The sequence below is a fragment of the Mustela erminea genome, chromosome 5 (genome assembly GCF_009829155.1).
Source record: "Mustela erminea isolate mMusErm1 chromosome 5, mMusErm1.Pri, whole genome shotgun sequence".
In the NCBI taxonomy this organism is placed as follows: Eukaryota; Metazoa; Chordata; class Mammalia; order Carnivora; family Mustelidae; genus Mustela; species Mustela erminea.
In genome coordinates, this window is record NC_045618.1 from 287,738 (window position 1) to 309,739 (window position 22,002).

Consider the following 22,002-nt stretch of genomic DNA (forward strand, 5'->3'; position numbering starts at 1 on the left):
TCAAGCCACAAGTTGGGGGTAGAGGTTACTTTTAAAAAATAATGATGAGGGACGCCTGGGTGGCTCAGTTGGTTGGACGACTGCCTTCGGCTCAGGTCATGATCCCAGAGTCCTGGGATCGAGTCCCGCATCGGGCTCCCAGCTCCACGGGGAGTCTGCTTCTCTCTCTGACCTTCTCCTTGCTCATGTTCTCTCTCACTGTCTCTCTCTCAAATAAATAAATAAAATATTTAAAAAAAAAAAAAAAAAAAAAAAAAAAAAATAAAAAATAATGATGAAATCTTTATTAAAAATATATACAATGCCTTAAATTTCAGAAGCATAAGTGTTTTCATGTGAGTGATCTCGTTTGATTCTAACACAGATGTGTTCACATGTGCATGCACGGAGGGTGAGAGAAGGGAGGACTGGGACCCTGGCTCTGTAAGCAAATTCTTCTGTCAGAAAATGGGGATTAATCACAGCACTACTTCCCTCGTGGGTTTGTTGTGGAGATTAAATGAGACAATGCATGTAAAATACTGTGATATAATAAGTACAGGTTTGGGTTTCCTTCTGCTCTAAAACCCTCGTAATCCCCTGAATGGTAGAGTAAGAGGAGTGTCTTTGTTATTCATCATAAATCCCTACCAACCACACCTGAATTTCGTCTCATGAGTCCACTCCACAGACGGAGAAGCGATGGCTGTTCACATACACGGAAAAAGACAAGCCTGAATGGCCAAGCCTGGAGACTTGAGATCTCCTGGAGAACGGACAAACCCACAAGAATAAGAAAAGCCATTTACTGAATTGCACGAAGGAAGACGTGAAGAGAAATCAGCGAAGAAGACCGTGGTATCATGCACGTCAGTGTGCAGGAGCTGCGGTTTGCAGACATCACATGTTCATATGAAAAGGACCACAAAGGAGAGCAATTTTGCAGTATCTGCTGAGAGACCCTCTTAGTCTCAAGCTGAAAACGAAGTGATGTTCGGGCCCTCACTCAGGAGTCGGCGGCCTTGCCCGGAGGTCTCCCTTGGCTTCTGGGCAGGCCCAGTTTCAACTGCTGCCCTCTCAAGCACGTGAACCCTTCTTCTTATGAACACTGCTGCCTCTTAGTCTGTGCCTTCTCACACCTTTCTCATAGCATATGTTCATTTTGCAAACATCTTTTGAAACCATGAGGAAAGCGCTGTATTAAAAAAGGGACAAGAGAAAAAAATAGTTTGACGTAGTCTCTGCCCTCCAAGAGCTCCCACGTGATAGCCATAATCCACGATACCAAGTGACGTGCCACAACGAAGACAGAGCACGGCGGGGTTTCAGCAAAGCGGGAGGACGGGAGGAGGCTTCACAGAACTGGGGCTATGTTAACCAGGTCCCTGTGTTACACCCAATTATTTAAAATACGTGAATCTATCCATACACGTGTGTTCCTTTTAACGTTCAGCACAGTCACTGAGCTCAGGGCTGGATAGTCCTTGAGAGATGATCTGAGTCAAAACCACCCTTCTGCATGTTCTACCCACGAGGCAAGCTGGACCCCAGAGGGACGCACCTGCTCATGGGCACTTGCATACAATGTAAATAGTGGTCCTGAGATCGCTTGAAGGCCTTTGTGGTTCCACAGGCTAGTCTGTTCCGTGAGTTCATTTCTCACCGAGCAGGAAAAACCTTCATGGAATTTGATTTGGTCCCCTTGGGTTTTCCACGATCGGAGCTCACGTGAAGGTTCCCTGAGTCACATGGAGACCCCCGAGTCATAGGACCTGGCAGTTTCAAACCAGATTTCCTCCACAGCCTTCCGGCCCATGTCAAGCATCTCTTGCAAGCGCTTCCAGCCGGTTTTCGCAGTGATCATGAGATAGTCCTTGTTCTCTGGGTGTAGCTGGCAAGAGTGCGCCGCGATGACCAGGGACTGGCAAAAGCGCCCGCACACGAGCAGAAACAAGGCACTCCTCTCCACGGGTGTCAGCGGGATGACGCTCTCAAAGCCTGCAAGGACGTGACCTCCCACGTGCAGCGGACTCTCGCTCTCAATCATCATGTACATGATGGTGATGGCCACTTCGAACACGTAGTAGCCATAGCTCATGTCACCGAAGTCCAGAATGCCAGACACGTGGTACACGGCATCACCAAAGGCTGACTTGCTGGGCTCCACTAAAATATTATGGTCATTAAGATCTCCATGATTGACACCTACAAGGAGAAAAATCAAGCCACGGGCAAACATGAAATTCCCAGCTCCTTCTCTGCCCGTTTCCTGTTTCTGGGGCATCACCACTCAGCTGTGACAAGCAGTCCAGAGGGAGAGTCAAACCCTATTTTGCCTGAAATAAAAGAATTTTCTCTGAAAGGGAAAAAAAAAGCAGTTAATTTTAGTGGTTGTATTTGCTTTACTTCTGATCAGTACGAGGCTAGAGGATGCAGGCTGGCCACTGCAAACACCTGGTTCTGACTGCTGGCAGAATGAATGGAGAGTGTTCAAAAGGAATATACGTATGTTCACATTATCGTACGAAACAAAGGGTCCTAACGGAGACTGGCTGACTCGTCAGTGGAGTGTACAACTCTTGATTTTGGGGTTGTGAATTCAAGCCCTGTGTTGGACGTAGAGAGGGCTTAAAAAATAAATTTTTTAAAAAGGAAAAATAATAATAAGAAAAATCCAAGAGTCCTAGAATGGGCCAGATGTGTCTTTATTTTAACCTAGGATTTCTAAAAAAAAAAAAAAGAAGTCTGATGACAAATAATTGTGAGCTGTCTCAGTCTTTTGATTACTAGATTAGACACAGATATCTCAAGTCAGTACCAGTCGAAGTGGGGGTCTGTGGTCACTGATGGTCCACAAACTCTCACTAGTGTGTATGAGATAAAAACAGACATTGAGCATGTTTAAAAAAGACTGAGAGTGTTTATAGCAATTTGTCATCTAAGAGTGTGATCATGCATGTCATTAAGAATACAGACCAGCTTGGTGTTACCGGACTCCCACAGTCAGTCGTGTGCGGTGCAGGGTGTGACCCAGTCACGAATGGCAGGACCACGCAGCAGGCGCTGGGGAAAAACCACACTTGTCTTCCCTCAGGAACAGTCTGAGAAATTCTGATTTAAAACCCTGGCTAAGGATTAGGGAGACACAGGGACGTCCAGGAGCATGAAGCGGTGAGTCACGTACTTTCCGGTAAGTGAGTGATAGAAAGTAACATCCACTCCTGAGTACGATGCCGATTTCTTCTAGGTGACTTGGGATCGCGTAACTCGTGCTTAAGTAATTTAGCCCAGTGGGTGACATGCAGAAACAATGAACATTTTTGTAAACCACAGATTCCAAACTACACATTTGTGAAACTGGGACACATGATACAATGGACGCCATGTCACAGTCTCATTGGCAAGATTTCCTCCTCCTCAGAGGTGAAGGGATGGTACATCTTATGCAATCAAATGGGATTTTAGAACCACTGAGTTACATTTCTTCAAGCATGCAATCTGTACTTAACGCAAGCATTTTATTGCTTCTATCCCTTGTCCACTGGCCTATCAAAAAATGACAGAGCTATTCAATGCCTGGGGGGAAAATGACAAAAGTTGTTGAATTTGAGAATTAAAGAAAGAGAAGGCATTCTGATCAAGATGGCAGAGTGAGTTCGTTCTCTGATAAGCCTCCTGTGTATAATATACATAGTAATGACGAAAATAAGATGAGAAAATAAAGATAGAGCCAACCTCAAGAACAAGATCGACATATATACTAAAACACAGAACAGAAATGCAGTGAGCAGGAACGCAGCCTCGGGTCTGTGGACGGTGTTCCAGGTCGGCAATGTGCTTTACCCCTTAGGGGAACAGGAACTGGACGTGCTGCCTGCTGGGTGCGGGAGAAGGCTCACCACAGGACATGAAAGGCCGTGACGTGACATGACGTGAAAGGGAAAACCATCCGAACTCACAAAAGGATGGCAAGTCTGCTCTCAACCCACTGCTCACATGGCCGGGTCCAGAGAGGCAGGAGGACAGAGCAGTCATTCTGGTTACCAGAGTCTTCGGTTCAGTTTTGAGTTAGTTTCTCTTTTTAAGATTTTTTGTTTTTTAAGTCCTCTCTACACCCAACATGGGGCTTGAACTCACCACCCTGAGATCAAGAGTCATGTGTTCTATGGACTCAGCTGGCCGGAGGCCCCTCAAATGAGCTTCTTTTGGCTCTTGCTCATCGTGCCTGATTTCCTTGCGTGCTGATATACAGTATGTTCTCTGGACACGAGGTAGTGACTCTAGAAAAATAACCGGAAGAACTTCTAGGAGGCAGGTGATAGGGGCTGACAAGTGCGCTTACGGTGATGAGCGCTGAGTCATACGTGGAAATGGTGCATCACTGTATCGTACAGCTGAACTAATGTGACACTGTATGGTAACTATATGGGAACAAAAAATAATGTAAAACACTTTTTAATTAAAAAAGAACTTCTAGGGGTGCCTGAGTGGCTCAGTGGGTTAAAGCCTCTGCCTTCAGCTCAGGTCATGATCTCAGGGTCCTGGGATCCTGCCCCACATCGGGCTCTCTGCTCAGCAGGGAGCCTGCTTCCCCCCACCCCTCTCTCTCTGCCTATTTGTGATCTCTGTCTGTCAAATAAAGAAATAAAAATCTTAAAAAAAAAAAAAAGAACTTCTAAAACTGGAAAACATAATGAGAGAAGAATGCAGTGGGTGGTTATAACAGACTAGACATAACTTAAGAAAGAATCGATAAACTAGAGGACATGGTAGAGAAATATCTAAAATGCAGTATAGGCATAGAAAAATACGAAACACACACACACACACACACACACACACACACACACACACGAGAAGGGACACAGAAGATACTCAGTGAGTAGAGTGAACATGAACTTAACAGGAGCCCAAAAGGAGGAAAGAGAATGGGGCTGGGCAAGAAGCTCCCACAACTGATGAAAGACAATATCCATATACAGGTTTGAGAAACCCAAGCATATTAAGAAAAAAATCATTTAAGAAAAAGAGACCATCCTACAAGAACCCCAAAGGGAAAAAGGCAGGTGGTCTTCAAAGGCTGCAGACCAACAGTTGACCTCTCAGCAGGAATGGAGAAGCTAGGAGAGAGTGGAACCTAAAATCCCAAAACCCCGGGTGCCTGGGTGGCTCAGTGGGTTAAGCCGCTGCCTTCGGCTCGGGTCATGGTCTCAGGGTCCTGGGATCGAGTCCCACATCGGGCTCTCTGCTCAGCAGGGAGTCTGATTCCCTCTCTCTCTCTGCCTGCCTGTCTATTTGTGATCTCTCTCTGTAAAATAAATAAATAGAATTTAAAAAAAAAAAAAAAAAATCCCAAAACCCCAAAACCTAGAGTCCTATAGGCTGTGAAAATACCCTTCAAGGATGAAGAGAAAACAAACGCATTTTCAGACAGGTGACATCAGAGAGTTCACCGTTAGAGAACCAGACTGGAGAACATGCTAGGGGATGTGTTCTAGGTGGGAACAAAATGAGGCCAGGCAGGAAGCTTGAGGCTGGAGGAGAGGAAACCAACACACAAGTAAATGTAAACAAACCTGACTATGAAACAACAGTAGCGTTGTCTTCTGGAGGCCCCAAGTATGTTCACCACGCTTACCAAATCAGTGGCTTATAAGCCAGGACAGACATAAATACACTCAAGGTATCTTTAGGTCCCTATGTTGTCTGGGATCACACGACACTTTGATGAGTCAGGGTCATATATGACAGCATACAGCTCCCAAACTTCTGGACAGAAAGAAATACAGTCACGAAAAGAATGACCTCCAAAACGATGACGTCAAAAGAAGAGGAGTAGAAGAAAAGAAAGAACTGGAACAGACAGAGGCGAGAGTACAGGACAGGATCGCACAACTGTACGGTTTCCCAGGGAGCGGACACTGAGGCAGAGTAAAGAGAGAAACTGTATCGACGAAAGCTTCAGTTCGCTAGTAAGGTAACAATCCTAATTTTATGTGCACGTTGCCTGAAAATACACAAAGCACACTTTGACAGAGATACACAAAAAGTACAGGAAATCCACAATCACAGCGAGAGACTTAAAATACACTTGTCAATAATTGTTAGAACACACAGACAAAAATATCCGTAAATAGAGAATTTAGACAACAGGGCGACGAACTTGACCAACTAACATATACATAACTGCACCCAACAACCACAGAACACACTTTCTTTTTCAGCACACACGGACTATTTTTTAAATTTACCAAATGCGGCTTCATTGAGTAAATCTTAACAGATTTGGGAGTCCTGAAGTCACGTAAAGCTGCTCTGTCCCACACGGTAGTCGTCGGCCATGTGACGTCATTCACAGTCGTTCAGATTAAATAAAACGAGGCTCTGGCTCCTTAGTGGTACCAGCCCCACTGCAGCTGCTCCGTGGCGGCTAGAAGCTACTGCGACGGACCACGCGGACACAGAGCACTTCCACCAGTGAAGAAGCTCTCCCAGGCAGCGCCGACGGGACCCGTGCTCCCCACCCACAGTGCAGCTACAGGAGAAATCCACACCAGAAGGGTACTAAGAACCATCTTCTACAGATCTCTGTAAGTGCAGAGACGGGCCCATGTCCATGATTAGATTCCTTGCTCTTCAAAGTGTAACATAAACAAGTGCAAAAAAGCTATCCTACCTATTTCCTCCAAATTTATATGGAGATTCCATCCAAACCTAACTAAAATCTTAACAAAAATTTGTAAAAATATGACACGCTGATTCCAAAATTGATACGTACTTAAAGTAAAAAGAACCCCAAATAGCCAAGACCCTCTTATGAGAGAAGAAGAAGGTGTTCTTGGCCACAGAAGATGGCCATGTTCTACCTGCTACAAGACCTTAAAAGTTAAAAAAATTAAGATAGTGTGGTAATCTTTAGAAACACCCACAAATATTCCAGCTACGTTCCCTCCAGGCACATGCTGGGTTGCACTTCTCTGCTCCTCAAGAAGTTGTGTATGGCCAGGTGACTTTCTGGCCCTTTGAACTGAACAGAAGTGACATCACTTCAGGGCAGAGATGCAAGAGACACGTACCGTGTCCAGCTTCCCCTTCCCCAGCTACAGCAGCACTCCGTCCCACGCATCTCGGTCCCAGCGTGAGAGTCCGCAGAGCAAACCCAAGACAGTCCACGCTGGACAGGCTGCTGGAGTCAGAAGTAGCTCTGCTACCACAGTGCACAGTACCCAGTACCCTACAGGCCACTTGTCACTGCAGCATAACCCTGCCGAGCTGACACACAGTGCGGTGCTGGAGCAGAGACGGGCAAAGGGAACAGGCACAGAGTGCCCCCAGGCATTTGGTTTATAGCAGAGGTGGTACTGTGAAGCCAAGCGAGTAAAGATGGCTTTTTAATAAATGCTGGTGAAAAAGTTACCAACCACAAGAAAAATTTACACCATATGTAAATTTCAGACAGTTTATAGACAGTTTATATAGAAATTTCAGACAGTTTATATAATGAAGGGGAAAAACTGTAACGCTTTATTAAGATAATGCAGGAGAATATCTTCGGGACCACAAGGTAGGAAAAATGTCTGCCCAAGGCACAAAACACTAACCAAGGAGCAGAAGACGGATATACCTGAAACCAAGAAATTCAGGACCGTTGATCAGAACACATCATAGAGAAAGCGAAAAGGCAGAATGGAACAAAATATTTGCAACACATATAACCAACAAAGGAACTGTATCCAGGAACTATCTGGAACCTCTAAAATCAATGAGAAGGAAATCCCAGTTGAAAAACTGACTAAAGACTTGACGAGGCACTTCACGAAAGAGTTTATCCAAATGGCCAATACATGGGGAACTGCAGAGCAAAACCGAAGGAATCGCTGTTTCCTACGGGACTGGCGAGGGTCAGACTGTGAGGACACCATGGGTGGGGAGCAGTGGACACGCGCAGCCTCTGCTAAGAGCAGCGCACAGGCACCCCGGAAAGCTGTGTGCGTCTCGTCACGCGGCACGTAGACCTGTCCTATGGCCCAGCAGTCCTACCTCAGTGCGTGTGGGGCCGCGCACCCGGTAACACAGACAAGAACTGAGGGTAGTGAGGACCGGCAGAGCAGTAAAGCTGGGAAAGTGAAACTGGAACCAGGAGAATCCGAGCGCGTGTGAAGCGTGTGACAAAGAACAAAGTCAAGGCTGCCAACTCCCAGGTTTTCGGCGAGATCAGCGAGTGAATGGATGGCGGATACCATTTTCACGACGTGAAGCTGAGCGGAGGGTGCCGGTCTGATGGGGGAAGTCAACTCTGTTTTTATGCTACGGCCTTGCGCTATGTTTACACAAAGTAAACGCTGCGGATGGAGTTGTGACGGCCCCCCAACAGCCGACACGTTGAAGCCCACCGACCAGCGTGGTGGTGTTTGGAGCTGGGGGTCTTTGGGAGGTAATGGGGTTTAGATGCACCATGAGGGTGGGGCCCTCATGGAGGGATTAGTGCCCTTCTAAGAAGAGACACCGAGGGAGAGCGCAGCGCTCTCTGTCCACCACGTGAGGACGCGGAGAGAAGGTGGCTGGGCCTGGGAAAGAAACGGAGCGTGCTGGTACCTGGACCTCACATTTCCAGCCTCCAGAACTGTAGGAAGCCCCCCACCTCGTCTCCATATCTTGTGACGGCAGCCAGAGCTGGGCCCTACTGAAAGCAGAGGCAGGAGGGAGGCTGCTGCCTTCATCAGGCTTGCTGCAAGTGCCCCTTCCTGCCTGGTCCTCCGACCCGTGCTTCATGCCCCGTCAAAGGCTGCTTCCACCTGGAGAAACTGTCGCCCACATCCATAAGGAGGTACACACTAGCATGCTCACCGGAACCCCACGACAGAGCAACAACAAAAACCAACCTAAAATTCCATCGACAAGAGAAGAGACTCAAAATAGCACGGTACATTGAAATAAAGGGTGGTGCATACCTGAGTAGTAAGGGACACTACTCAGCACAACAATGGGTGAAATGCGCTAGAACTACCCATAGGAAATTATCAGTCAGACGGAGAAAAGCAGGTGGCAGAACTTGAAGACCATCTGATAGCATCTAACAGTGGAAAACATGCAGAATGTCACAGCCCCTCATTTATGAACCTGTATGTCGTGAGTGCGAATTCAGTAGGGAGGGGAAGGTGTGATCCCGTAAGGTCTGGAGAGGATCTCAAATGTGGCAATTTTAAGGGAGGTAGAAGTACTGTTCTTTAAAGCACCAGGAGCACACTCGGCCACATTCTGAGACTTGGTGAAAGTGAGTCGTATGCCCACGCTCTTCTGAGGCTCTCAACATGCCAGTGTAAACAGCAAGGAAAACACTTCCCCGATCGGGGGTACTCACACTCTCGGAAGTGACATAGTTTGGGCAGGATCTCGTCCTTGAACAGCTGGATGACCTGTACGACAATCTCCCGCTTTCGGCTCTGGCCCAAGGCGTCCAGGTACTTCTCCAGAAGGGGGACGTTTTTCAGATTCCAAATGAAGTTCTCCCGCCGAAGATGACTTACCTTCGGGTGACGGAATTTCTAAACGGAAGACAAGGAACACTGAGAGTCTGGACAGGTAGAGCGGCCACGAGGGAGGGCTGGTGGGCGACAGACCGCCCTCCCAGGCTCGGTCCAAGGGGCCCGCGGCGCCCCCGGGCTCACCGACACGCTCCGTTAACCCCCCACACGGGCACACCTGACCAGGAGTCATCGTTCTGAGGGCACGTCCTTATCTCACCCGCAGCTGAGGGGGACTTCCTGGAGCCCCCGGCGGGAGCTGGAGGCCAGGAGAAAGAACTCTGCTGACCCCGACGGCCTGCCCCCCGCCGTGACCTGTCTGTCCTCACCTTCTATTATGTTCACCGACAATCCTGCAGCCACAGTGGCCTCCCGGGGGGCAGGACCGCACCCGCACACCCCCACCTCACGGCCTCTGCTTTCGCTGCTCCCCCGGACACACAGCCAGGCCGTGAACGTCCACCAGCTCCTTCTGTGGGAGGCCCCCCGGCCACTACACTGAAACGTCAGCCCCCTCCGGTCCTGCCTGCCCCTCCCGCGCTGATGTCTTCCCCGCGAGCCCACAGCACGTGCAGCTACCGCTCTCCGGAGCTCACCCTCTGGCCTTACTCTCCAGCCTCATGGGAACGGAAGCTCCTGCAAGGGCCGCACTCCGGGTTGGTCCGTCTGCTCACTCCACGTTCCCGCACCTACCACGGTGCCCGGCTCACAGAACACGCGGCTCCAGCGACCGTTGCCGAATAAATGAATGTTCCCAGGATAGAAAATTCTAGAATTCCAGGGCCTTTAGCCTTGGGCCACTCTATATGGAGTTCGAAACAGCTCTGCCCATCACTGCACAGAAGGGGAAACTGAGTCCAGGATAATGAGGGAAGTCACTACTCGCGGGCTGAGGGGGTGCTGAGGGGCCTTCCGTCTGTTGGGCGTGACGTCTCAAGCGAGACAGACATGTCGAGGGCAGCCCAGGAGACAGGCCTCCGTCAGCAGCACGTGGACCAGCCCGTGGAACGTATGCTGGGTTTGGGATTTTATTCTACTTCTTTAAAAACATTCCTCTTAGTGGATTTTGCCATCCACTCTCGAGGCCTGGAGTTTGGACCCCCCAGGCTACACTGTCACCACCACAGACTTGCTAAGTAGCCTCGGTCAGAGCACCTCTCACGGGGGCGCTCTGCGGGCGTTTGAAGCGGCTCTGCGGGCTTCCTGGTGCTGAGCTGAGCTGTCTCTGCCCCGTGTCCCCGACCCTGGTTCCAGTGATGACGTCGGGCCGTCTCCCACCTGACCGGCTGCCACACAGTCCCAGACGGCGGTCCTGCCCCCCAGAGTGTCCTCCTGGCAGAGTCAAGCTCGCCAGTGCCCAGTTACCCTCACGGGACACGGTCGGACCCTCCTGATGGCGTGACGTGCCAAGAGCCACTCCCGGTCACAGGAACGTTCGGCATGGCAACGCTGCTAGAAGCCATGCCCCTGGGGGACAGGACTGCAGGTACGAGTGGACAAGGTACAGGAGAGAAAGAACGCTGACCCTGTTCGGAACCACGGGAAAGTTTACTGGGCATTCTTCTTCCTTTTCGTTGTAAAGAGCACAACAGACGAAGCCATGGTCCACCTGGGGAGGGCTCTGGGCCGGCTCCTAAAACAGGGTGCTGCTGGCCACGCACCCCAAGGGAGAGGGCCCCGGCTCCAGCAGGAGGAGCGGGACAGGACCTGGCCCCGAGGTCAGACACAGCAGGGTCTCAACAGGCTCTTCCGCTTAAAATTGCAGATCTGTTTCCTTCGCAGTAAAATCTGAGTGCCAACACCAGCCGCGCAGTCATTTGACGAATGAAGACCGGAAAGAATAGAATGAATTAAGACCTCACACCTAACGGATGCCTGGTACAGGTTCGCCGAGCGTAAGCGTCGCAGCTCCGGCTCCTGGGCGTCCGAGCCAGAGTTCAGGGGCCATGGCATGACTATGTTAAACGCAAACATCCCAGGGGAGGGGCACAGGCTGTCAGATGGGAAAACCAGCCAGACCTCACCTCCCCGGCCTACCAGACACGCCTGCACGGCACATGGGCACAGAAGGCACACAGGAAGTCTCCCACTCAGCCCCAGGGGCTCTGGGACAGAGGACATGGGAACCTCCTCCGTCCCCCGGCTGGGGTGCCCCGGCCCTTCTCTCACTGAGCTCCCGCTAAGGCTCCGTGACTCTTCTAAAGCAGCAGCCACAGGGAAGGACACCGTGGGTGGGCTGACCCCGGGAGCCATGAGGGGGCACAGTGCGAGGTCCGCGGAGGCTGGCGAGCTTTCCCCAGCGGCACAGGGCTCCCTCGTGACCGACGTCGGGGGAGACTGCTGTCCTGTGCGCGGCGCCGGGTCCCAGCACACATGTTAGAGCCCGTGTCTTCCTCAGCCCCTCCGTGTCCCATCGCAGAACATTAAATCAATCACCAAATCAGGCCGGCTCGTCTCCAACATGTAACTTGAACCTTCCGTGGGTTCCGGCCCTCAGTCAGCCTCTCTCTGATGCTTCCTTCGCTTCCTAGACACGCTCCGCCCACTCCGGCTCTCTGCCAGCCTGTCCACCGCACTGGTCCATGGAGTGCCGCAATGTTGCGATCTGTGCCCGTTTGAAGACCCTCCAGGTGAGGGCACATGAGGTGACGAGTGCGGCTGTCACATGCGACTGATGAATCCCTGACCTCTACCTCTGAAGCCAATAATACATCACATCTTAATTTAAACTAAAAAAAAAAAAAAACCCAGGAAGTAAAAATAAAAGCCCTCCAAGCTTCCTAAACCCTTTCGTGTCTTACACGACAGTGTATCTCATAATCTGACCAGCATCCGTCTCCAATTTTGTCCCCATCTTGTTCTCTCGGCAACCAGCTGCCTTGTGGTGAGGACGCGGGGCCATCCTGGGGACGAGAGCCCACGTGGAGGAGAACCACAGAGCCCCCGGCCCAGCACCCTGCTGAGTGCGGCTGCACGTGTGGCCCCATCCACACCCCGACCCACAGACACATGAGAAATAAATCCACGTCTGAAGGCGTCAGTTTGGAGATGGTCTGTTACGGGGCATAGGTGGCCAGGATGCTGCTCGGCAAGGCCAGCGACAGGAGGTCGGAGTTCAGAAGTCGCAAGAGGAACGAGGGATCGTTTATGCGCAGCTCGGGAAGAGAGGGGTCCAGGGGGCATTTCCCAGAGGGCAGCGCCCGAGGGAGTCTGGCTGCACGGGGAAGGGTCCCGGTGGCTCAGAAAGTGGCACGTGCGAAGACGCACGCGAAGCTGCATGAGACAGAGTGGCCCGTCGGGGATCCACGAGGAGTGATGGGGAGAAGGACGAACGGACGGACGGAGGCCCTGTGGGGACGCAGGCAGGACGGGGCATGCAGGGCCTCACACGGGGACCTTGGCCTCCACATCGAAGCAGCAAGAAGCCGCTGACAGGCTCCGTGGTTGGATTTGTAGTTGTAGAAAGTAACTCTGAATCGGCACAAAGAGTAAATCGGAGAAGGAGCCTGACCACAGGGAGGCAACTGTGGTGAGTGAGGATAGTCACGGTGGGGGCGGGGCGGCCAGGCCACACAGGCGCGTGGCCTGTGGCATAAGCAGGACTCAGCAGGGGGTCCTGGAGGTGTTTTCCTCATGCAGACCACGCGGCGCAGACCACCTCTGAGCGTGCGTGCCGCCCCCCCTCCCGCCCCCAGCACATTCCTCTGGGACGGGCGAGCCCGTCGTCTTCTCCCGGAGCCGGGCACGGCTGAGGGGCACGTACACACGTGCTGTGGGCGGCTGCAGGGCACACTCGTCGTCCACAGTACCATTTCCACCACCCCACAGACACACGTCCGCCCAGGCCTCCGGCTCCCGCGGCAGCTCGCTCGCTGGCCGGACAGTGTGGGGCCCACTCTGCAAATACGGACAGTCTTCCGGGAGCGGCACCAAGTGTGTAGGGGCCGCCTGGAAACGCAGGCAATTCTGCCCACACTCCCGTGAGGCGCAGGGCTGGCGGAAAGAGGCCTCGCGGTCAAGAAGTGCCCACAGCAGCGGCCCTAGTCCCTCCTAACAGCCCACAGGCGGCACTGGGAGGAGAAAGGGAGTCTGGCCCTGGGTTTGTTAACGGAAACAGACCACAACTCAACAAATACGCAGGTCCTAGAAGCAAGCAAAGCCCCACGTCCTACCTGCAGGGTCTCATCCAGTTTGCCGGCGAGCCTCCCGACCTCGTACAGCAGCTGGGGGCTGCTGGGGACCTCGGCCACAGGCGTCCCCGGGAGGTAGGACAGCAGCCTCAGCAGGTAGCCTGCGACTCCAGAGCTGCCATCTGCATGGACGCAAGCACATGCCGTCACGTCTCAGGGAGATGGCCGGGGCTGTCCTGCTCAGTCATTACGACCAGGAGAACCACAGATGTCACAGGAAAGGAGCAACACACAGGCTTCACGGGGTCCACAGGACGGGTGGACGGACCTGAGGGTCCCAGAGCCAGCCACACACACATGACGGTTCGGTGGCCCCAGGATTCAGAGGACGTGCAGGACTGGGAAGCGGGGTGCCCCAGGTCACCTGTGACCCCGAGATCAAGACCCTGGGATCACGACCTGAGCCCCCAGGTGCCCCCGTCAAGTCCTTTCTGAGGGGAAGAGTTACAGCAGATCCTGTGAATCAGAGCCCCTGATCTCCACTCTGGGGAGGCTGCATGTCCCCCACGCCTATACCCGGAGCCATTAACCCATTCCCAGTGTTTCTACTTGGAGCTCAAATGCAGTAACGTACGTGGATGCGGTGACGGCAAGCGGGCGGGCTCTTACCTACGGACACGAGAGAGCTGAGGTGGCCTCCCGCAGTGGGATGCACGGAGGCCGTCGGGAAGCCAGCGGCTCTCAGGAACATGCTGACGTGACTCTGCACTTCAATCAGCTCCGGGCTCCTGCTGGACTCGGCGTTGCTTATCTTAAGGACGTACTCTGTCGGCTCATCTGCGGCATCTTTGGCACTTGAAATGCACACGTGAAAGTTCTGGTCATCATAGCTGGGAAGTGGCCGGATCTTGGAAACTTTTAACCCAAATAATGATTCCACTAATGCAGAGGCTTGTGCGTCACTGAAAGTCGGTTTCGCAAGAGCCTGGGGTTGCTGATCGTCTCCGTGTGACATTACGTCTCGGGAAAACAGACCAACTAGGAAGAGGACACACAATGAACACGTTTACTTAAGTGATTTTTCTTAAGACAGACCCATCATGCTGCTCACTCCTGATTCTATATATTTTATAAATTTTCACTCGTAAAGCTGAAAAATTAAATTCGTAAACGGGATAAAGAAAGAGATGTTTGGGCAGGTGAATAAATATCCTTGCATCATAGATGACTTTCACACTCACCTCGCAGACAGGAGGGAGGAAAGCCCCTGGCACGCCCTAGTCCCATTCCTGGCCCACTCCCCCCAGCAGCTGTCTTCCCGGAGAGACTGAGGTCACAACAGGAGGAGCACTTTGCCGAGACACACCGAGACCCCGGACCCATGCTATTGTCCCTTTGACAGAGGGGACAGCTTGGGGCTAAAACATAAGTTCAGATCCAGGGATCTTACTCTGTTGCCCACCAGTTCCGCTGAATCATAACCTCACCGTCCAGCTCACCATGCACACTTCCAGTCCAGAAGCATGGGCTGGTGTGCGAGGCACGGTGTGAGCCCTGGAGGACATGCACAGATGCCCCAGGGCGCTCCGGGACACGAGGCATATCAGCTCACGGTCACAAACACCCTCCCAGTCCGACACTCAGAAGCTGCTCAGGACATCAAGTCACAAGGCAGTAAGTACCAAACTGAGAACACAAAAGAGCCTTGAACTAAGCACACCCCTGAAGTGTATGAATTAACACTGAACTCAGTTGACCTTTACATTGCAAAGAATCACTTTTCTACAGCCAAGCAGAATAAGGGCTGGAAGTAAACATGATGGGCAGTTCCACAAGGCTGCCCAGCTGGCTCAGGGCGTAGAGCGTGTGACTCCTGATCTCAGGGTTGTAAGTTTGATCCCCATGCTGGGTACAGCGATTACTTAAAAATAAAATCTAGGGGGGCCTGGGTGGCTCCATCAGTTACGTGTCTGACTCTTGATCTCAGTTTATGTCTTGGTCTCACAGTCGTGAGTTGCAGCCCCATGTTGGGCTCCACATTGGGTATGGAGCTTACTTAAAAAAAAAAAAACAACACTATGGGGCGCCTGGGTGGCTCATGGGTTAAGCCTCTGCCTTCGGCTCAGGTCCTGATCTCAGGGTCCTGGGATGGAGTCCCGCATCGGGCCCTCTGCTCAGTAGGGAGCCTGCTTCCCTCTCTCTCTGCCTGCCTCTCTGCCTACTTGTGATCTCTGTCTAATAAATAAGTAAGATCTTTTTTTAAAAAAAACTGCACACACTTGGCATCCCTCAAAAGCATCTACGTGACACAGATACCACAGAGAAGGGCTTCTGAACAGCCTTCAGGAACCAAATGTTTGAGTTCCATGCACCCTCACTTCCCTCTTTTTCCAAAATAGCTTGCTTCCAACGCCCCCTTCATACTAAGCTGTAGGTAACGAGTAACATCTGCGGGTGGGCTGCGTTTCAGGGCATGATCCTGATGGCGGTTCAAGGGATGGCGTCATACAAGCATCATCTCAAGAACAGCGAGCTTTCATCTACAGAAACTAGAACAGCTGTCGCTTCTGGAGGGCTCTCTGGAGGGCCATGTCTAGATCTCGACAATGCTTGGTTTACACGGATACATACATCCGTCCAAACTTGAAACTTAAGGATAAGATCTGTGGGTCTCACTCCTTGTAAATTTAACCTTAAAAAAAAAAGTCCCTGTGAGAGACTGGCAAGGACAAGGGTTGAGGGTGGGGCCTTAGGACCTTCTCGGAGCTCCCCAGATCACACTATGCCCACGAACGTCTAATAACTTCGGATCTATGAAAGCCAGAGCTCACCTCACTCCAGTGAGGAGACGGGGATAAAATTCAGAGAGGCACACTGGGGCTCTCCCATAGGACACCCTCCCCACCACAGTCCCAAGTCTATGCCTGATGACTCAAGTGATGACAAGAATTTTAGCCTAGGGACTTCTGGGTGCACAGCTCAAGCCATGGTCCTGGGGTCCTGGGATCAAGTCCCACATCGGGCTCCTTGCTCAGCAGAGAGTCTGCTTCTCCTTCTGCCCACTGCTCCCTCCGGCTTGTACTCTCTCTCTGTGTCAAATGAATAAAATCTTTAAAAAAAAAAAAAAGAATACTCGCCTAAAATGGCATTCTCTTCCTCCCTGCCTTCCTATAGATCCTCTTTCCAAAGTGACTTCTCTCCCCTCAGAAGCCTGCAGCCAGCTGCTCCCGCCACGGGCCAGTTTCTACCACCTGTCACAGTCACTGCCTTCTTGCCAATCACTTTCCATGTTTGCTTTCTGACCAGAGTATTTGCTTTCCAGGCTTGTTCACTAAGATGTTGTGACAAAGCCTGAATGGGGTTTCAAAACATAATCCTTGCACCTGAAACTTGTGGGAACCAACATATCCTATCACATTGTATGTGGGCTTTAAGACTTCACAGAAAATTTTAACATTCTTTCTGGAGGTGTATAAATTGATATAAGGCCAGTAGTAAGAATACTTGAAGTTCAAAATACTTGCAAGGTTTAAACCCAACATGAATTGGATTCACAGTTTTTTAACTCCTAAAGCGTTAAGGATGTCAGAGTAATTCTGAATTTGATATGAAGTACAAACCCTTAAAGAGAAAAGGAACCTAGGAGGCAAGTGGGGAAGGCCTGTCTCCCTTCCAGCCTAGAAAATGTTCCCAGACCTTTGTCCAACAGGGCTGGCGCGGCTGAAGGAGAGGGGAGCAGTGTTGGCAGCTCTCGCAGTCAAAAGACGATCTGGTACAAAAAGGAGCTGAGCTGATCCAGTGTATTTTACCACAGTAAAAAAAAAACCCCGAGGGCAGAAAGTTGCTCTGTTGCAAGAAACAAAGCGTCATTAATCCCAGCAGCAGGGCTGAGCCTCGGAAAGGGCGCATTGGTCACATCTCTGCTAAGTAGGGATTGGACAGGTCCACCCTGAGAGTCCCTGGCAGCTCTGACTTCCTATGCTTCTACGGTTCTTTCTTTCTGAGCTGAAGATTGCCTTTCTTTGTACACAAGGACTCAGACGATGACAGTAACGGCACCGACCATCAGCTCCTCAAAGTCAGTGAGCACAGGGAAAGAGACACGTTCATCAGTGGTGTGTGCCCTGATGTCTGTGGTGTGTAGAGGGACAAGGAAGAGAATTCAAATCCCAGAGGAGGTCGGGCTACACTTGAGGCCGTAGGGCTTTACCAAGGGACTGAGAAAGCATCCAGGGAGCAGACGTTCTCCAACCCCGCTGGCAGCCCGTGAATCCCACACACTTTGTCCCACACCCGGGGGTCTGGACTTTCAACCGGGCACTGTGCTGAGACACCCTGGTGGAAACGCAGTCAGTTATTCTGGGTTCTCCCCGCTCCCGGCCAGATGGACAAAGTCTGGTTAGACTCGACTCAGGACGCCCTGCACAGTGCCCTTCTCCCGCGATTCCCCTGCTCCGACCTCGCGGGGTGCAGAGTGGGGTCATGCCCAGGGAACATCGGTGACCCCTGTGCCCAGCCCAGGGCCCCACAGTGGGCGGCTGCGGGCTTTGGAGGTCCTCCTGCTGGAGCACGGGGTGGGGGGCGGGGAGTGGGGTGCTCCAGGACCGGGCAGGGGCTGGCGACCCCAGAGGCAGGAAAACAAGGAGGTGGGGGCTCATGGGTCAGGGGGCTGCAGCCCCGGGACCGCGTCCCCACCCACGGCCGCCCCTCCGCCCGGTCCCCAGGCCACTGCGGGAGAGTCGCACCACAGTCCCCCCGGTGCACCCCCAGTGCTGTCGGGGCGGTCCCCGCTCTCCCCGGCCGGCTCACCCGCAGCGACCCGTGATCCCGAGGCGACACGGCTCTCCAGCGGCTCTCGATCCTGCAGCGGCCCCAGCCAGCCAGAGCTCGCGAACCCCGACTTCTGATTGGCCCCTCGCTAACCCGCGCCGCCAATCAGCGTACAGTACTGGGGGGCGAGGCTGGGCCGCGGCCGACCCGCCCCGGCCGGCGGGATCGGCTCCTGATTGGCTTTCCGCAACCATGCCCCGCCCCCACCTCGGTGGTCCCTCCACTCAGAATCTGCCATCCCCACGTAATTGGGCTTCTTGTTTCTGATTGGCTCTTCGCGACCCCGCCCCGCCCACTCCAGAAGGGCCCCTGCAGTTGCGTGCAGTGCCCGCCGCTGCTCCTCCCGCTGCTGCCCCAGGGTTCAGCACGTCCCGCTGCCGCTGGAGCCTGGTCCCCGGGGCCGCCTTCGCCCGCGAGGCCCGAAGAGGCTGGGCCCACACGCCCCCGCCGCGCCTGGCCGCCGCACCCCCGAGCGGCCCCTCGCTCCCAGGCCCGCGGGCCGAGCAGCACCCGGGGGCAGGGGGCGCCAGGGCGGCCGGGGAGACCCCCACTGCAGGAAACCTCCGGGTGCGCGCCGGGCGGGGGTCCCCGGGGTCGGGGGGCCAGGCAGGACTTCCCGGTGGGCCGGAGCTGACCCACGACGCGGTGTCCGTGGTTCTGTCGGGGCCCCTTCGTCCCCCTGCAGGTACACGACACCCCCCCCGCGGGTACAGCAGCCCCTCCCCTGCAGGTACACGACCCCCCCCAGGTAGAGCAGCCCCTCCCCCTGCAGGTACACGACACGCCCCCCCCCGCGGGTACAGCAGCCCCTCCCCTGCAGGTACACGACACGCCCCCCCCCCCGCGGGTACAGCAGCCCCTCCCCCTGCAGGTACACGACACGCCGCCCCCGGGGTACAGCAGCCCCTCCCCCTGCAGGTACAGGAACCCCCCCCACAGCTCCCCCCACACATCACCCCTACCCCCAACACCTGGAGGTTCCCCAGGCCCCTGTCAACCTGGCCTCCTGGTCAGGTCAGCGGAGTTCTCTGCTGGACTCTCATCGCCAAGGAGCAGGGCTGTATTTTCAGGTCCTGGGGGTTTTCTTGTCTGGAAATCCCTCCAGGGTGTCAAAAGCAAATTTCATTCCCATTTCCCACAATCCAAATCTGACTCCTACTGGCCTCTTAAGGCCTTCAGTTTACTGTAGCCCAGAGGGCTTCTGACTTCACTCCTCGGTGGGTGGGTTTCTCTACTCCCTGCTCTTCTCCCGCTGAGGGGCGGGGGGTGTAGACTGAGCCTGGAAATGGTGAGATGAAGAGGCAGGGTTAGGAGGTCCATAGCGCCCCTTTCCGCCCACAGTGCCTTCTTCACACAGACTGTTAGGTAACCTGCCCTTTCATTTTTAAGTAATCTCTACCCCTGGCGTGAAGCTGAAACTTAGAGGGGCTGGAGATGGGAGAGGCAGGAAAACAAGGAGGCACAGGTGAGGGGGCTACAGCCGTGCACCCCGTCCCCATCCACAGCCGCCCCTCTGCTGGGGTCCCCATGGGAGAGTCAGAGGCAGGGGGCAGCAGCCCCAGCCACAGGCCCCAGCCATGGCTGCCCAGGGGAATACTGTGCTTCTAGGACTGAGCCAGCCTTTCATTTTATATGCTCAACTCGGTCTTCAATAATATCCTCACACATACACCTTTTGAGCTTTTCTAATTATGTCCTTAAGAGACACTGCTCAGTCACAGGACTGAGTCCAAGAGAATGAACTTTTCTAAGGCTTGTAGCACATGCTGAATTATGTTTCTCCTCAAAACACCAATACTGGATATCCTAATGAAAAAAGCACCAATCTGTAAGAAAGGTCATACCACTGTGGGATTAAGAGTTGTTTCCCGTCCCCACCTGGCCACCTGGGACACAGCGCTGGCTCTCAGAGCTCAGTGATGCACCCCCGTAGGAAAAGGAGCTGGACCCCTTGCAGCTGAGCCGGTGAGCTCGCCTGCGACATGGGATGCCCCATCTGCGCACTCCTGCAACTCCTGCAGGCTGCTTAGAAGGCTCAAAACTCAGTGATGACGTCATTGTCACCATACACGCAAATTCTGTAGGGACCAGACAGGTGTAAGAGCTGTTTCAATTTCGAAATCACACTAAACACAAGCTTTTTTAGTCTGGTGTTTTGGAAAATGGATCAGACAACTCACACCAGATCAAAACAAATAGGCTGTGGCCCACCTCATTCATAACTAAAACCCCGAACTGGCCTCAAGTGAGAGCTGGAACCACACGTCAGGACAGAGGGTGCTTCCTGGACGCCGGCATTCTCCCAGCCCCGCCAGCACGAGCCTCCGGAACACACACTTCACAGAACACGAAACTGCAATCTTCAGACAATTCTTAATACTGTACCAGCCTTGGTTTATGAATAGCAGATTTTCTTCAAGTTGATTACCTAATCTCTACCCTGAATGCGGGATGTGAACTCACGACCCTGCAGTCCGGGCACCTCCTATTCCAACTGAGCCAGCCAGGCGCCCCCTTGATCACCAAATTTTCGCAACTTTCACTGCTCTCTCAGGTTGCTGTTAAGAGTGGTACAAAGGGCAGCTCCTTCTCCATCACACAACACTGCTCCAGAATGGAGGCCCCGGCCCGACTGCCAGCTCTGGCCGACTAAAGAGCGGCCAGCAGAAGGAGGCGGCAGCTGATCCCAACGTTAGGAGACTCAGGAAAACACAGCGTCTCCATCCTGCCTCAAGAAAAAGCCACTTCCTCCTGTAACACACAGCTGACACACGAGGCCAGTTCCGTCCCAGACGCTGACTGGAACGTACATCGCCCGCACACGGAGACCGTGGAACGGACGTTACGTGCAGCACGGCTGTGGAAGGACTGGCTCCCTCACTAAACCGGAATGCAATGTGTGGGTGCACGAGGGTGCTTCGAGACTCACAAATGAGGGGGAACCACGATAAGGAGGTAACTGTAGAAGTGACATTTCACGACGTGAAGTCTATTTAACCATCCAAACGCAGCTAAGGACAGGAATGCCTGGCTCAGAAGACTGTCCCCATCTAAAGAATGTTCAGGTAAAGGCAGCCCAGCTGGCTAGTGTCTGGACCAGGGATCCTCCTTTGGGTGAGACAATAGTCTTTTCAACTGTAAAATGGGATTCCACGGACCTGAGAACCTGCTGGGACACTGCTTACGTGGAGTTCGACTTTGCCCACCCTTCCACCAGGACTGCCCCACCTGGGACGAAGGGCCCACAATCACCCTGGTTTCCATTCCCACTGGCCTCAGACTAGCAAGGGGGATGGGGATGACCACAGCTCTTTCTGGCAGTCATGTCGGGAATGACTAACCTCTCAACACTTGTGTAAGTGTCCTTGAAGAGAAATTTCCGGATGCCGTCCTGTCTCTTTTTAAGTTACGGTGTTTTATTTTCAATCCACCACAAAGTATTTTATAGCAAGAGATATGTGATTATACAATTTTCTTTATTAAAAATAATTTACAGCATCAATAACATATACACAATTGTCATCAACTGAACTTTGCCT

The 22,002-nt window shown here is 52.8% G+C and overlaps 1 protein-coding gene across 4 annotated transcripts; it reads right to left on the reverse strand.

Annotated features, from left to right (window-relative positions):
- Positions 1 to 708: 708 nt before the first annotated feature.
- On the reverse strand, positions 709 to 18,551 carry HYKK (hydroxylysine kinase). 4 transcript variants are annotated; one of them, XM_032341849.1, is made up of 7 exons: positions 18,443 to 18,549; positions 15,950 to 16,325; positions 14,875 to 15,051; positions 14,303 to 14,671; positions 13,676 to 13,815; positions 9,341 to 9,524; positions 2,193 to 2,335 (listed from the first exon to the last, which is right to left on the reverse strand). In XM_032341849.1, coding segments are annotated over exons 2-7 (924 nt in total). In that variant the 5' UTR covers positions 16,002 to 16,325; positions 18,443 to 18,549; the 3' UTR covers positions 2,193 to 2,333. The 4 variants fall into 4 exon arrangements, with proteins under 4 accessions (XP_032197737.1, XP_032197738.1, XP_032197740.1 ...); XM_032341848.1 differs by lacking the exon at positions 2,193 to 2,335 and adding an exon at positions 2,347 to 3,911 and having other exon boundaries at positions 18,443 to 18,551; XM_032341846.1 differs by lacking the exons at positions 2,193 to 2,335; positions 15,950 to 16,325 and adding an exon at positions 709 to 2,184 and having other exon boundaries at positions 18,443 to 18,548.
- Positions 18,552 to 22,002: the final 3,451 nt, after the last annotated feature.

What these genes read in the sequence shown, in the direction of transcription:
- HYKK (XM_032341846.1), bottom strand. Translation starts at nt 15,016, where the DNA reads ATGGGTCCGGGGTCTCGGTGTGTCTCGGCAAAGTGCTCCTCCTGTTGT. An exon ending in CAGCTCTCTCGTGTCCGTAG is followed by an intron (nt 13,816 to 14,302) that starts GTAAGAGCCCGC and finishes GCGTCCATGCAG; the next exon opens with ATGGCAGCTCTGGAGTCGCA. An exon ending in AACTGGATGAGACCCTGCAG is followed by an intron (nt 9,525 to 13,675) that starts GTAGGACGTGGG and finishes TCTTCCGTTTAG; the next exon opens with AAATTCCGTCACCCGAAGGT.